We start from the raw sequence: 14,040 nt of genomic DNA on the forward strand, positions 1-14,040 counted from the left end.
TGTAGAGATCCCTGCTTTCATATAGTTCACATTCCTAGTAGCAAGGGACCAATAATTTACATCAAAGTTATATAGTATCTTAGATGATTAATGCTGTGAAAAAAATAGCAAGATTAGGGGGATCTGGTAGAAAAATGACATTAAGAAGACATTGGAGGTGACATTGAAGGGTTTAACCATGCAGATACCTGGAGAAAAGCATCCTGGGTGGGCAGTTGCCAGTGTGAAGGCCTATGGCTCATCTAAAGCATGAGGTCAAATGTGACCTAATTGCTAACCATGGTTTGCTATCAAAATAGTTACTGAATGAATATAAAGAGTGAAAGGAATGCATTTGGGAAGGAGGGAAAGCTATTTATCCTGTGTGTATTTAATACTGGAAGCTGGCTAGAGCAATGTACAGAGTTTCTCTGTAGTCTAAGCTGCTATTATAACCTTTTAGATAAAATGAAAAATGGATCTTTCTCTGTTGCCTTGCCTGTGGATTCAAAGCATGAATAGTTTGACAGAAGAATATTGCCTGTGACTTTCCAGTTTCTCAATTTCCAGGCTACTCTTACCGAGAATTCAAGTCCTCCGTGTCATCTTCGCCCTCAATTGAAGCTAACATGACAGTGGTTGGGTAGCTCAATGGAATGCTCTAAGAAAGCTTATTTCTTCCTGGACATAAATATACCATGATGGTATATTAAACGTACTCTATTGAATATGGCATAAGAGAATGAGATTTTTGTAATCTACGACCAGTTATTAGCAAACTTCTAAATGAAGCCTACATTCCCCACACTGAATTCTAATTCTATTCTCTGCTTAATTGTCATGTAGAGGGGTCCTTCCATTTTTCAGTTGTATTCAGTTTTCATACGGTGTTGGATCAGAGAACTTTACTGGAGTACTTCTGATACTTCCCTAATGGGAGGAGATTAGTGAAGTGATGACAGGGTAAGTAACATGATCACTTCACTGGGAGTCAGAGCACCTTAGTTTAAATTTAGCTGACTGGCTTCAGTTGCAGAACTGGTCAATAGCCTAAATCTGGATAATGTCATAAACATGTGCCGCTAATCATAAGGTTACTGTACTCATCAGTTATTTTATTTTATTTATTTATTTTACATCTTTATTGGAGGATAATTGCTTTACAATGGTGTGTTAGTTTCTGCTCTGTAACAAAGTGAATCGGTTATACATATACATATGTTCCCATATCTCTTCCCTCTTGTGTCTCCCTCCCTCCCACCCTCCCTATCCCACCCCTCTAGGTGGTCACAAAGCACCGAGCTGATCTCCCTGTGCTATGCGGCTGCTTCCCATTAGCTATTTTACGTTTGGTAGTGTATATGTGTCCCTGCCACTCTCTCACTTTGTCACAGCTTACCCTTCCCCCTCCCCGTATCCTCAAGTCCGTTCTCTGGTAGGTCTGTGTCTTTATTCCCATCTTACCCCTAGGTTCTTCATGACATTTTTTTTTCTTAGATTCCATATATATGTGTTAGCATATGGTATTTGTCTTTCTCTTTCTGACTCACTTCACTCTGTATGACAGACTCTAGGTCCATCCACCTCACTACAAATAACTCAATTTCCTTTCTTTTTATGGCTGAGTAATATTCCATTGTATATATGTGCCACATCTTCTTTATCCATTCATCCGATGACGGACACTTAGGTTGCTTCCATCTCCTGGCTATTGTAAATAGAGCTGCAGTGAACATTTTGGTACATGACTCTTTTTGAATTATGGTTTTCTCAGGGTATATGCCCAGTAGTGAGATTGCTGGGTCATATGGTAGTTCTATTTGTAGTTTTTTTTTTTGTTTTTTTTTTGCGGTACGTGGGCCTCTCACTGTTGTGGCCTCTCCCGTTGCGGAGCACAGGCTCCAGACGCGCAGGCTCAGCGGCCATGGCTCACGGGCCCAGCCGCTCCACGGCGTGTGGGATCTTCCCGGACCAGGGCACGAACCCATGTCCCCTGCATCGGCAGGCGGACTCTCAACCACTGCGCCACCAGGGAAGCCCTATTTGTAGTTTTTTAAGGAAACTCCATACTGTTCTCCATAGTGGCTGTACCAATTCACATTCCCACCAGCAGTGCCAGTGTTCCCTTTTCTCCACACCCTCTCCAGCATTTATTGTTTCTAGATTTTTTGATGATGGCCATTCTCATCAGTTATTTTAAAGCCCTTTGAAAGTTACAAAAAAGATTCTTTGAATTCAAGGTGATATTAGCATATTCTTCCCTTATTATCCTATAGTACCTTCGTTATATCCTCCTGCTCTAATACCTTTTCCCTTTTCTGTTGTTTTAATTAAAGATCGGGCTTAAAGCCAATCTTCTTTACAGCCCAATGTTCTTTCTTTTGTATGTAATCATCAAACTGTGTCTTCTGTTTTGTTTTACTAACAGTACAGGGTTGCATATGGAATCGTCTATTTATATTACTGCCTTCCCCAATTATATAGACTTCTTTTTTTAAAATTAATTTTTATTGGAGTATAGTTGCTTTACAATGCTATGTTAGTTTCTACTATACAGCAAAGTGAATCAGCTATATGTACACATATATCCCCTCTTTTTTGGTTTTCCTTCCCATTTAGGTCACCACAGAGCACTGAATAGAGTTCCCTGTGCTATACAGTAAGTTCCCATTAGTTATCTATTTAATACATAGTATCAGTAGTGTATATATTTCAATCCCAATCTCCCAATTCATCCCACACCCCCCTTCCCCCTTGGTAGTCTAGGTTTCTTAAAGATAAAAGAAGTTTAATAATTTGGCATGGGCCTTATCAGTGGTGTTTGATTTTTTGGGGTGTTTTCTACTAGTAGGTGTAATTATTTTGCTATACCAAGTTCTGTTTAATTTCACCATTACATTGTGTTCTACTATTTTTATGTTCTTATTCTGAAAATACACAGTAATTTGGATAGAATAAAGAATTATATTCTGATATTGCTGTTTTGTAAAAGCAATAGGTATGGTAAGAGTACATTTAAAAACTGAATACCTGCAGATTCTGTAAAGATATTAATATTTCAGTATACTCACTGGTAAGAGGTAACTTAAAAATGAAATAATTGATTATGAGATTACTTTATAGCCTAATATTTCTATTTAATCATTGTAATATAGACATGTAAGCAATTTATTTGTTATTTGTAAAGGAAACTAACTTCCTTTTATAAAATTATTCCTATATTTACAGTAATCGAAATTTTAAATTAAGATCTTTAAAAATTGTCAACTTTTTAAGGTAAAAGAAAATTTACCTTATTTACTAAACATTTTTGCTTGAAACTGAGATTTCTGTAGCTCCAGGTAAGGTGAATATTCCATTGGGGCATCATCAGATATGAAGTCAAATATGCAAAGTTGTCATAGGATTAACTATAGGAATTGAAATTTTGGTAACAGTAGTGTAATATCTTGCTGTTCTGTGGATGCTCTCTGTTTCTAGTAGAAATTAAGTTCAAAATACAGATTGATGCCTTACAGAAGTGATTGTTACATTCAGCAAAGTCAGCTGGTGCCAGATAAACTCACGTTAAAAAAATTTTTTTTAATTGTGGTAAAATATACATAAAATTTTCCTTTTTAATCATTTAAGCGTACAGTTCAGTGGTGTTAAGTATTTACATTCACACTGTTGTGCAACCATCACCACCACCCAATGCTTTTCATCTTCCCAAACTGAAACAACATACCTATTAAACAATGACTCCCCATCAGATAAGTTTGCTTTTATTTAGGTTTTTTCTCTGTCTCTGGATTTTAACTCTGATTCATTTGCTTACATTTAGCTCTTCCACAACTGAATTTAATTGGCCTCTTGTCTCTTGATGATGTATATTCTAGACAGTGCTATTTTGACTTTCTGTATGATTATGTTTCTGTTTTTTGCCTTGTTCTAGCAGCTTTGTTTCCAATTGCTAGGTTTTCATCAAAATTAAATACTGTTACTTTCTTTGCTGCTTTTTTTTTTTAGCTTCTGTAAGCTGTGGATTTATTAATTAAAGTAGAAATACTGTGAGGTAATTGCAATAAAATTTTTGCTATTTGTCTTCCAAACTGCCAAGCAGAAAAAGGCAACTAGATCAGGAGTGACCTATAAATTTAAGACTAAAAATACAGTCTTATTTCTGCACTCAGCTAGTGAGGCACTTCTCAAAATTTCTATAAAGCAATTAGGTGACCCTAGTCTTTCTAGTAGACCCACTCCTCTATCTTTTGAATTTCATGTAAAGTGGTAGGTAGGGCTACAGCCTTGAGTAGATTTGGAGTCACTTTTTTTTTTAACGTAAGAATATTTGAAATACTTGGAATTTCCTTTGTTAATCGTACATGCCCTTTTTTTTTTTTTAAAATTTTACCTAAGCCTGCTCAGTGTACTTTGTATATTTTAAGAGAAAGTCATTAAAAGTTCTCCATTAAACTTATACCTAATAAGTTTGGTGTTCTTTGATGAGTCAATGATTACTGGTTTGATATTGGGATTACTTTTGAACTTGGGACCATTTATTGCCAATATAAAACTGTAGCGTTTTCCAGACTGAGGATGCCAGATTTTCTTTCAATATGTGAGGTATTTTAAAGCTAGTGTTTTTAATATTCTAGGTAAAAATGACTTAAACATCTAGTGCAATCCTTTCAGAGAAAGGATAAGAGTTATGCCCTGTCCAGCTCTCAGCTGGCAAAGTTAGGACTAGAAGTCTTCTTGATGTAATTTTGTTGTTCTTACGAAACTTGAGTGGCCTCTGGTGGTCAAAGTAATATCTTCTATTTTCAAAGATGTGTTTGAAGGGAGTCTTGCTTATTAAGGTGCATAATTTTTTATTTTGAGAGTTTTATTTATACAAATATGAAGGTTTAGTTATTTTTCTCCATTCGTACATACAGACACAAATCCTTATGTCTGTATTTTCCCGCCCACCTACAGGAGATTGTTGAAAACTTTAAATTTGATTCCTGAAGAGACTCAAGTAAGTAGTATAGTAATTATTCATACATTCTTTGTGGGCAGCCAGTAGATTTCAGTATTTTATTGCTGTATCTAGTTAAGAAACTATATAGGATTTCTTTAGAATTCTTGTAGTTTATTTTTGTTTCTCATTAATTATAAAATCTTACTTTTCCTTATGTTCTCCTTTAGTTCATTAATTTATAGTCATAATTTTTGCCATCAATTGACACATTATACTTATTGAATGATTTTTCAGGACCTTTAAAAACAGTTTCTTATTTTTATAATAGATAATAAGATGTATAAAACATGCAGTGAAAATATTTACCCTCCTATACTCCAGCCACCCCATTTTTCCCAGACGCAGGCACGGTTATGTTCTCTTGCTTACACTCCCAGAACTGGTCTGTGCAAAAGCATATATGTATTCATAACTTGCCTTTTTACTTCCAGAGCGTCAGCATACTCTACATGTTAGATTGCCCTTTGCTCTTTTTTACTTAGCAGTGTATCTTCGCAATCTTTCTATATTGTTATATATGGGATTATTTTTCTTTGAAATGGTTTGCATAGAATTCCTTTATGTGAATGTACAGCACTGTATTTAACCTGTACCCTCCTGAGGGACATTTTAGGTTGCTTTCAGTCTTTGCCATGCACATGTACAAGTATACGTAGAAGTGGAATTGCCAGGTCAAAGCGTATGTGCATTTAACATTTTCAATAGATATTGTCAAATTGTTCCCAGTCTATTCCAAATTATACTTCCTCCATTAATTATGAGTGTTGCTTTCCTTATTCTCATCAAAACAGTTTGCTTTCTTCAGAGCTTTGGGTACTCCATTATAGTTTTAGTTTTCATCTTCTTTATTTTGAAGAAAGGTGGGCATCTTTTCAAAAGATTGAGCCATTGTGTTTCCTTTTTTGTAAACTGTCTTCATATCATATGTCAATTTTTCTTTTGGGTTGTTGATTTTTTCCTGTGATTTGATTTCAGTTTGTTGCTGTTACTATTTCTGTGTACTGTATCTTAAGTAGTATAAAACCTAACTCATTCTTTAGACTGAAACCCTTTTACTGAAACCTGGATTCAGTAAAGGTAGGTGAGGAGAAGCAATGTTGACTATTTCTTTTCCATGTTGACTATTTCTTTTCCTTTTAAGCTTCCATCAGTTCTTCTACCTAAAAGACTGGTTACTTTGAAATAACACTGTTAATGATGTCTGATTGTAGAGTTAGAATTCAGGTTGATGTATGCATAATGTTAAAAGCTAATTTGTAATTTAAATTAACATTTCCCTAGGCATCTTTGGTTAGTTAGTTCATTTTATTTGGTCTAATTGTATTAGAAAATATTATAGGTTTGTTTGTACAGAGAAAATTAAGATTGATTTTACTATGATAGTGTTAAAAAAAATATTGCTCTCATCTTCCAGTCTTTGTTTTTTCCTTAGCCTAAACTAACCTAAACTATTACAGTTCTGTGCTGCCGAAATGGATTGTCTATTTCTTTTTCTTCCCCCTTAGTATTACATCAGAAAGAACCACCAAAAATCTCTTGACATATGGCTCCTCTGAAATATTTTTCATCTTCACTGATCTGTGGACTATGTATGTGGACTTGTTGCCTTATTTTCTATGTACTAAAAGGCCATAACTTGGTACCTGTTCCATTTTCACTTCTCGCTCATGATCATCCTTCTACACATCAGGATGGTTCACAGTTCTAACCTGTTCCATGATTACTTCACCCTCTCCCAGTTCTGCCCTGTTAACCATTTGTCATCTACTCCAGGGCTTGTCAAGCTATTCCCTGTGGGCCACCTGCCTGGTTTTGTAAATAAAATGTTTTGGGAACATGGCCACACCCATACATATATATATATTGCCTATGACTGCTGTCATTTATACTACCAAAATTGAGTAGTCGTGACAGAGACCTGTGATCTGCAGGGCCAAAAATATTTGTCTGGTCCGTTAAAAAAACATTTGCCAACCCCTCAATTACTGTATCACCATTTCATGTAAATGACCTTTGGGCTGTTTCCTGTACCCTATTCTCATCTTCTGTCTTATTTGCCTTGTTTACCTGTTCACAGATGCTCTTTCATCTGGACTCTGTAATGCACTGCATTAGCCCTCTACCCAGAAAATGTCAGCTGTCTGTTAAAGTAGGAAGCCTCTCTCTGCACCCCAAATGGGAAAAATGCTGACAGAACTTTTAATTTCAAATTTTATGAAGGTGCCTCTGCATTAAAATAAGATTATAATATTAAAAACAAAATCAAGAGTGGTTTGTCTCAGGGTTTGTTGAGTGTGTTTTGTGGGGGGGTTTTTCCTATTTATTTTGGCTGCGTTGGGTCTTTGTTGCTGTGCACAGGCTTTCTCTAGTTGTGTCGAGTGGGGCTACTCTTCGTTGTGGTGCATGGCCTCATTGCGGTGGCTTCCCTTGTTGTGGAGCACAGGCTCTAGGTGCGTGGGCTTCAGTAGTTGCAGCATGTGGGCTCAGTAGTTGCGTCACGCGGGCCCTAGAGCGCAGGCTCAGTAGTTGCAGAGCTTGGGCTCTGGGGCATGCCGGCTTCAGTAGTTGTGGCTCGCGGGCTCTAGAGTGCAGGCTTAGTATTTGTGGCACATGGGCTTAGTTGCTCTGTGGTGTGTGGGATCTTCCCAGACCAGAGCTTGAACTCGTGTCCCCTGCATTGGCAGGTGGATTCTCAACCACTGTGCTACCAGGGAAGTCCTGTTGAGTGTGTTTTTACAGGAGTGTTTATTTAGTATTTTTTTCAGTTAAAAACACTTCATTGGACATAAAGAGACAGTAAGCTCCAAGGATGTAGAAAAGCTGAAACTACTGTTGTACACACCATCCAGCTTTGCTTATTAGCCTTTTACACTGTTCATTAAAATGAATCTTTTCTAATTTTTACTCTATGAGAATGAAAAATCTGTGGTCTTATGGATCTTCCCACAGTTGATGAGAATAAGGTCTTTGAAGCTTTTAAATAGCCTTGGAAATAGAAGGAAGGTGGGGCTTTCTATTACATTTTTTTTTTTTAAGAAAATTTCAAATTGTTTTGAAGAATTGCCATAATCATTGTTTTTTCCTTTTGGTCACTTACATTTTTTTTTTTCCCTTAAGTATCTCTGGAAAATATCTGTATTAGAATGTAATCATTTACTTTTTCCTTTTCTTCTTTACTATTTCATAGTAACATAAACCCATTATTCTTTGATTTCTTTTTTTTTATTCTTTAGTGGCTTACAGAAGAGATGAAATGTGGTCTGAGGGACGATATGACTATGAAAGACCTCCAAGAGAAAGAGTACCTCCTCGAAGTCACCCCAGTGTAAGTTATTCTTACCTGTAGAATAATTCAGAACCAAGTGTCCAAGTGAATTTTGTCTACCAAAAGCTAGTTGAAATGTAGATAGATCAAGCTTATCTTTTAAAAGTCAAAAGTTTGAAAATGAAAGGCAACATTTTATTTATGTAGAAAATCTGTATTTTATATTTCTTGCTTAAATTTCTAAAAGGGAGTTAATTTGTGAAGAAAATTTGAGGTTTGATAAAGCTCAGACCATCAGTTAACAAAGAAATATTTGAGCACCTGCTCCTACTATTGGCTGTCGCCTGTTTTTCTATATTCCTAAAAATGTTTGCAAATTGGATATATGAAATTCTAAAGTAGGAGGAGGTAGGCAGTTTCTGCTTTGCTGTTCTACTGCTTGTCTCTTTGTTGCTCTGGGAATTGGTAATTTTGAACCAGTCCTTTTCTTTTCTAAAGGAGCTTGCTGTTTTGCTTATTATTGTATTCCCAGCACTGTGTATAGTACCTGGCACATAGTAGGAGCTCACTGTTTATTGAATGTATGTATGCTCTCTTTCTCTCCTCAGAATCCTCTATAGAGACCCAAGGGAGGGTTTGGGTAAGGTCAAGAAGCTGTCAATCTTATTAAACTTTTGCTTAGGCCCATTCTAAGCACCAAGGGATTGGGCTCATGGTGATGGTATATGGGTATATTATGGATTCATTATACACTATCAAAGGGCACAAATATTAGTTTATATGTTAGTTATTTTTTGTATATTTTGTAAGTAAATCCTACAACCCACTTAAATGAGTGATATCATCTTCATGGTTGTCATTTGGCCTAGGTTACAGCTTAGCTTGGGGTTGATCTAAAATGAATTAAGTTGGAAAAAATGAAGAGGCCGTCCATATTTCAGAAGGGGCAGACTTAATTATTATAAAATGTCATTTCTTTCCAGGTTAATTAATAGTCTTGATGTTTCTAATCAAAATCTCAATTTAAAAATTTTTTCAGCTTGATAGAATTATTTTGTAGTTTACCTAGAGCAAACAAGTGATAGATAAACAAGGTGTAGGACTAACACAGGGATGGGAAAAGGGATGAATTTTTTAAAAATTATTTTTTTAGGTCCCTTACTCTCCCATAAATATATCCCATTAGAAATTTGGGATACTTAAAAGAATTTTCTGTGTGGTTATGCCATTAACTGAATATATAGTTGGGTTTGTTTTACCTTTTTTTTTTAAAATTAATTTATTTATTTGTTTTTATTTTTGGCTGTATTGGGTCTTCATTGCTGTGTGCGGGCTTTCTCTAGTTGCAGTGAGCAGGGGCTACTCTTCGTTGAGTTGTGCGGGCTTCTCATCGTCGTGGCTTCTCTTGTTGCAGAGCACGGGCTCTAGGCACGCAGGCTTCAGTAGTTGTGGCACCTGGGCTCAAGTGGCTCATGGGCTCTAGAGTGCAGGCTCAGTAGTTGTGGTGCACGGGCTAAGTTGCTCTGCGACATGTGCGATCTTCCTGGGCCAGGGATCGAACCCGTGTCCCCTGCATTGGCAGGCCGATTCTTAACCACTGCCCCACCAGGGAAGCCGTACTTTGTTTTTGATTTTGGGGGTTTGCCTTTTTTTTTTCTTTTCTAATTAGATTTTTTTTTTAATGTAACACTTTTACATGGCTCCAAATTATAAAATAAGGTAATTTAGAGAGGGGATGACTTACTTTAAATGGAAATTTATTGTAACCATCTATTTAACTAGTACCTACTTACTATAAGTGAGGTATATATCAACTTCCTAATCTTCAAAACAATTCTGAGTGTTAATGGTACATTTCTAGAATGTAGTAGAGTGTTTTAGAAGCCTTAAAATGTAGACAGAGATTTATATACAGAAATATAATTTCAGAGAACAATGGGAAATACTCATGATAAAATCCTGGGGAAAGTTATGACATAAAACTTTTAAGACACCATTCTGCATTATGTGTGCATGCTGTGTTATATGATAGAACACACTGCAGTGGGAGTTGGCTTAAAGAGCTGTTAAAACTGGAAGTTGAGGGACCTGCCCAGAGGTTATTGCTTATCAAGGAAGCTGGCTTAAATATGCTGGGGGAGGAGTGAGTTTTAAGATGGGAATAATCAGTTTATCAGTGTCATAAAGACCAATAAGTAGGGCCCTCTCTATCATTGTCTGTGTGAGAATGGATTTGAGAGAGCCCATAGCTAACAGCCTTTATTTTTCTCTCAAGTAAGTGGTGGCAAGATCATCTATTGAAAGTGGAGGAGATAGAGGGAGACTTGAGGCCATTGAAGCCATTGTAGGTATCTCCTGACTAGAGATGTTTAAAAAGACTGTTGCTGAGGGGCTGTAAGCTTATGTACCTTAAATTTTATAGGGGCACCAATCTGCAGGATTGTGTACTTTATTATCTAAGTAGCCCAGGTTGGGAGTAGAGAAAGCAAGTTGTATTGATTTAAGATTCCAAAATGAATGGTGGATCCAGGGAGATAAGGATATCGAAGAATTATTGAGGCGATATATGGAATGGGCTGGTTAGGAAAGGGAATAAGGCTATGAGAGGGACAATGGATTGAAAGAAGTAAGGGGTTGAGGGACAGGAAAGGCTTAATGAGGTTGAAAACCAGGGTATGGTGGAAAGATAAGCAATCAGTATTTTGGAATGTAGAGTTTCCAAGCTGGAACAGTTCTGGGTGACTGAAGTTCAGTATATGGTGGTGGGAATGAGGGTGGATGAAGGTTATTGGAGTTGAGGTCAACAAAACTTTGAGGTTAGATTTTGGATCAGTAATCTAGATTAGGGGCTATCAGTCCTCACTGTACATTACCTAGAGGGCTCTTAAATACCAGTGAATGGTCCCTAGATAATTAAGTCATAATCTCTGTGGATAAGATCTGGACAATAGTGTTGTTTAAAAGTTCATCAGGTGATTCCTGTATGCAGAGTTAAGAAAGTCAGATTGTAGCTGAACACTGAAGTTGCTGATGATGACAGTTGAGGTAAAGATGACAGGTGAGGGAAGTCCTCAATGAATGAGGATATTGTAGTAAAATTTAAACAAACCCAAACGTTTTCATTTTATACCTTTTGTGTGTGTGTAAAAGTGAAACAGAGGCAATTTTCATAATTTTCATCAGTGGTAAGCAGATAGGGAGGTATGTTTTTACCACAAGTGCCCTTAAAATCAGACTAGATGTACTCAACTGTAAGTGCCTAAAGGTAAATCTCACTTCCTTAAGTTCTCTGGCTGCTAGGTTTCTCCTAGATGGGGAGGAGCCCAGACTGCTTTTCTCCTTCTGGAGCGTGGAATGTGCCCAGAACTTGTCCAAGTTCATTCCTCTGGTCTCTCTTCTTTTAATTCCATTAGATTGGTCTCTCCAACCGCCCCCCCACCAATCAACTTCTGTTACTTTATAAATCCTTTTGTATTCCCACATCCCCCCTCCACAAGACTCAAGACACTACATTTTTCTGGTGAACTTGGTCTTATTATGGTTAGTAATTTAAAGCCTTCCTTTCCTTTCGATATGTTATACCCCTTTGATGGCTCTTGGAAAATTATCCCTTTGCTTTTTATGTTACACCTACATTTTAGTTAAAAAAGCATAGGTTCTTAACCTTTTCTGTGCCATGATCCCTTTAGCAGTGTTGTGAAACCTATGGATCTCTTCCTAGAATAGCATTTTTTCTTTTTTTTTTTTTTTCCGGTACGCGGGCCTCTCACTGTTGTGGCCTCTCCCGTTGCGGAGCACAGGCTCCAGACGCGCAGGCTCAGCGGCCATGGCTCACGGGCCCAGCCGCTCCGCGGCATGTGAGATCCTCCCAGACCGGGGCACGATCCTGTGTCCCCCGCATCGGCAGGCGGACTCTCAACCACTGCGCCACCAGGGAAGCCCTAGAATAGCATTTTTAAAACTGTAAAATAAAATACACAGAATTAAAGGAGACCACTTATATTTGAATATAATTATAAAACTATTAGAAACCAAATTTGTGATATAGTAATATATACTTCTTTTAGTAGGTCATTAGCTATCAAACAAGAAGTAGTGGTGGGGATTTCATTGCTGTGTTTTCAAAGGAGTGATGAGTGTAAATGATACTTTGAGGTATCTGCAACAGCTATAACATGAACATAAAAATATCTGTGATTTCTGTTAGTGGTGAAGCCACAGATGCAGCTTTTGCTGTTGTGTTGTTTGTCGCCTACTTTTAGGTGAAAAAGTAATTTTTTATTCACATCTGATTTCAGGGACCGACAGAATTCTTGGGTTAAAGTGTTTAAGTGACACTGGAACTAGAAATGTAAATCACTAAAGTTGTAATTCTGACTTTGGATCTAATAAAAACATAATAAAAAGTTTAAAAATATTTGTTTACAAAGCAGAGATCATCTAATGTTATTTTAAAAAGTATATTGGTGTATGACATTGATATGTACAAGAATGTTCCCAAGCAGCATTATTCATAAGAACTCCAAACTGGCAACAATCCAAGTGTCCAACAGCATGGATAAATTAATTGTGCAGTTATACAGCAATGAGAAAGAATGGACTGCTTGCCATATGCAACAGCAATACTGGAAGAAAGAAGAGTGTGTCCTGTATGATGCCTTTTATACAAAGTTTCAAAACAGGCAGAACTAGCCAGGAAAGAGGTTACTTTTGGGAGACAGACAAAGAGCACAGGAAGGCTTTTGCCATGCTGGGAGTGTTCAGTTTCTTGATCTGGGTGGTAGTTACACAGTGTGATTACCTTGTGAAAATTTATCCAGAAATACATTTACGGTTTGTACACTTTTTTATACGGCTGTCATACCTAAATAAAACTTTACCTAAAAGTTTGAAAGGACAGAATATATATATTTTTCTAAATGTAAAACTTTAGCTAGTTCTTCATAAAGTGAGAACCCACTCTCATTAGTGTCTGGGATAGACAAAGTTAATGTTCTATTTTATTTTGTATGTTTGGGTTCTGTTCTCTAACAACAAACAATTTTACTGCATTTCTCTTTTTTTTTTCTTACTGTTCCCTTTGTCCCATTCATTTCCAGTTCTGATACATCAGAAATGTGTTTGAGAAACTATTGCTATGACATAAAGTATGACATCAAATAGGGACTCTAGAAGGTACCTACTACACTAGTATGACCTCAGTTATAAAGCAACTATTTTGTGAGCTTCTAGCTTTGATAAACCTGGAAGGCAATTGGACACATGTATTTTGGTGCTGATGTTAAATTACACTTAATTTGAGTATTGGAAAGCTTATCCTCAATGTACAACTTGACAAATATATCAATTATTATTTTAGCACTTTAGAGCATTTAAAAGTTACTTCTGTGTCAATAATAAGTTACTTTTAAGGTGCTTCACATAAATTTTTATTTAGTCTTAAACTTGGGTAGATAAATAGGAGACTTAAGCTCAAAGAAGTATACTACACAGAATCTGCATGTAAACATACACATTCCTTTGTTGGGAGGACATTGATTGTCACCCAACATCTACATTTAACTTCTAGATGTCTGTAAGGCCTTTACTTTTAATTTTTTAATTTTATTTTTTAAAATATTTATTTACTTATTTGGCTGTGCCAGGATAAATAAAGTTGCAGCATGCAGGATCTTTAGTTGTGGCATCTTTAGTTGCGGCATGTGGGATCTTTAATTGCGGCACACAGGATTTAGTTCCCTGACGAGGGATTGAACCTGGGCCCCCTGCGTTGGGAGCGTGGAGTCTTAAC

At 36.8% G+C, this 14,040-nt stretch overlaps 1 protein-coding gene across 15 annotated transcripts in view; it reads left to right on the forward strand.

Annotated features, from left to right (window-relative positions):
• PPHLN1 (periphilin 1) overlaps window positions 1-14,040 on the forward strand; it is a 140,416-nt gene that overhangs the window by 5,936 nt on the left and 120,440 nt on the right. For 10 of the 15 annotated variants that reach the window (XM_067696211.1, XM_067696207.1, XM_067696201.1 and 7 more), the window contains exon 2: window positions 8,218-8,309. In XM_067696211.1, the coding sequence (XP_067552312.1) occupies window positions 8,238-8,309 (72 nt within the window). In that variant the 5' untranslated portion in view covers window positions 8,218-8,237. Of the gene's footprint in view, window positions 1-2,598; window positions 2,639-4,938; window positions 4,982-8,217; window positions 8,310-14,040 lie in introns of all 15 variants that reach the window. The other 5 variants (XM_067696204.1, XM_067696197.1, XM_067696205.1 and 2 more) reach the window with 3 other exon arrangements.

This window comes from Pseudorca crassidens, chromosome 11 (genome assembly GCF_039906515.1).
Source record: "Pseudorca crassidens isolate mPseCra1 chromosome 11, mPseCra1.hap1, whole genome shotgun sequence".
In the NCBI taxonomy this organism is placed as follows: domain Eukaryota; kingdom Metazoa; phylum Chordata; class Mammalia; order Artiodactyla; family Delphinidae; genus Pseudorca; species Pseudorca crassidens.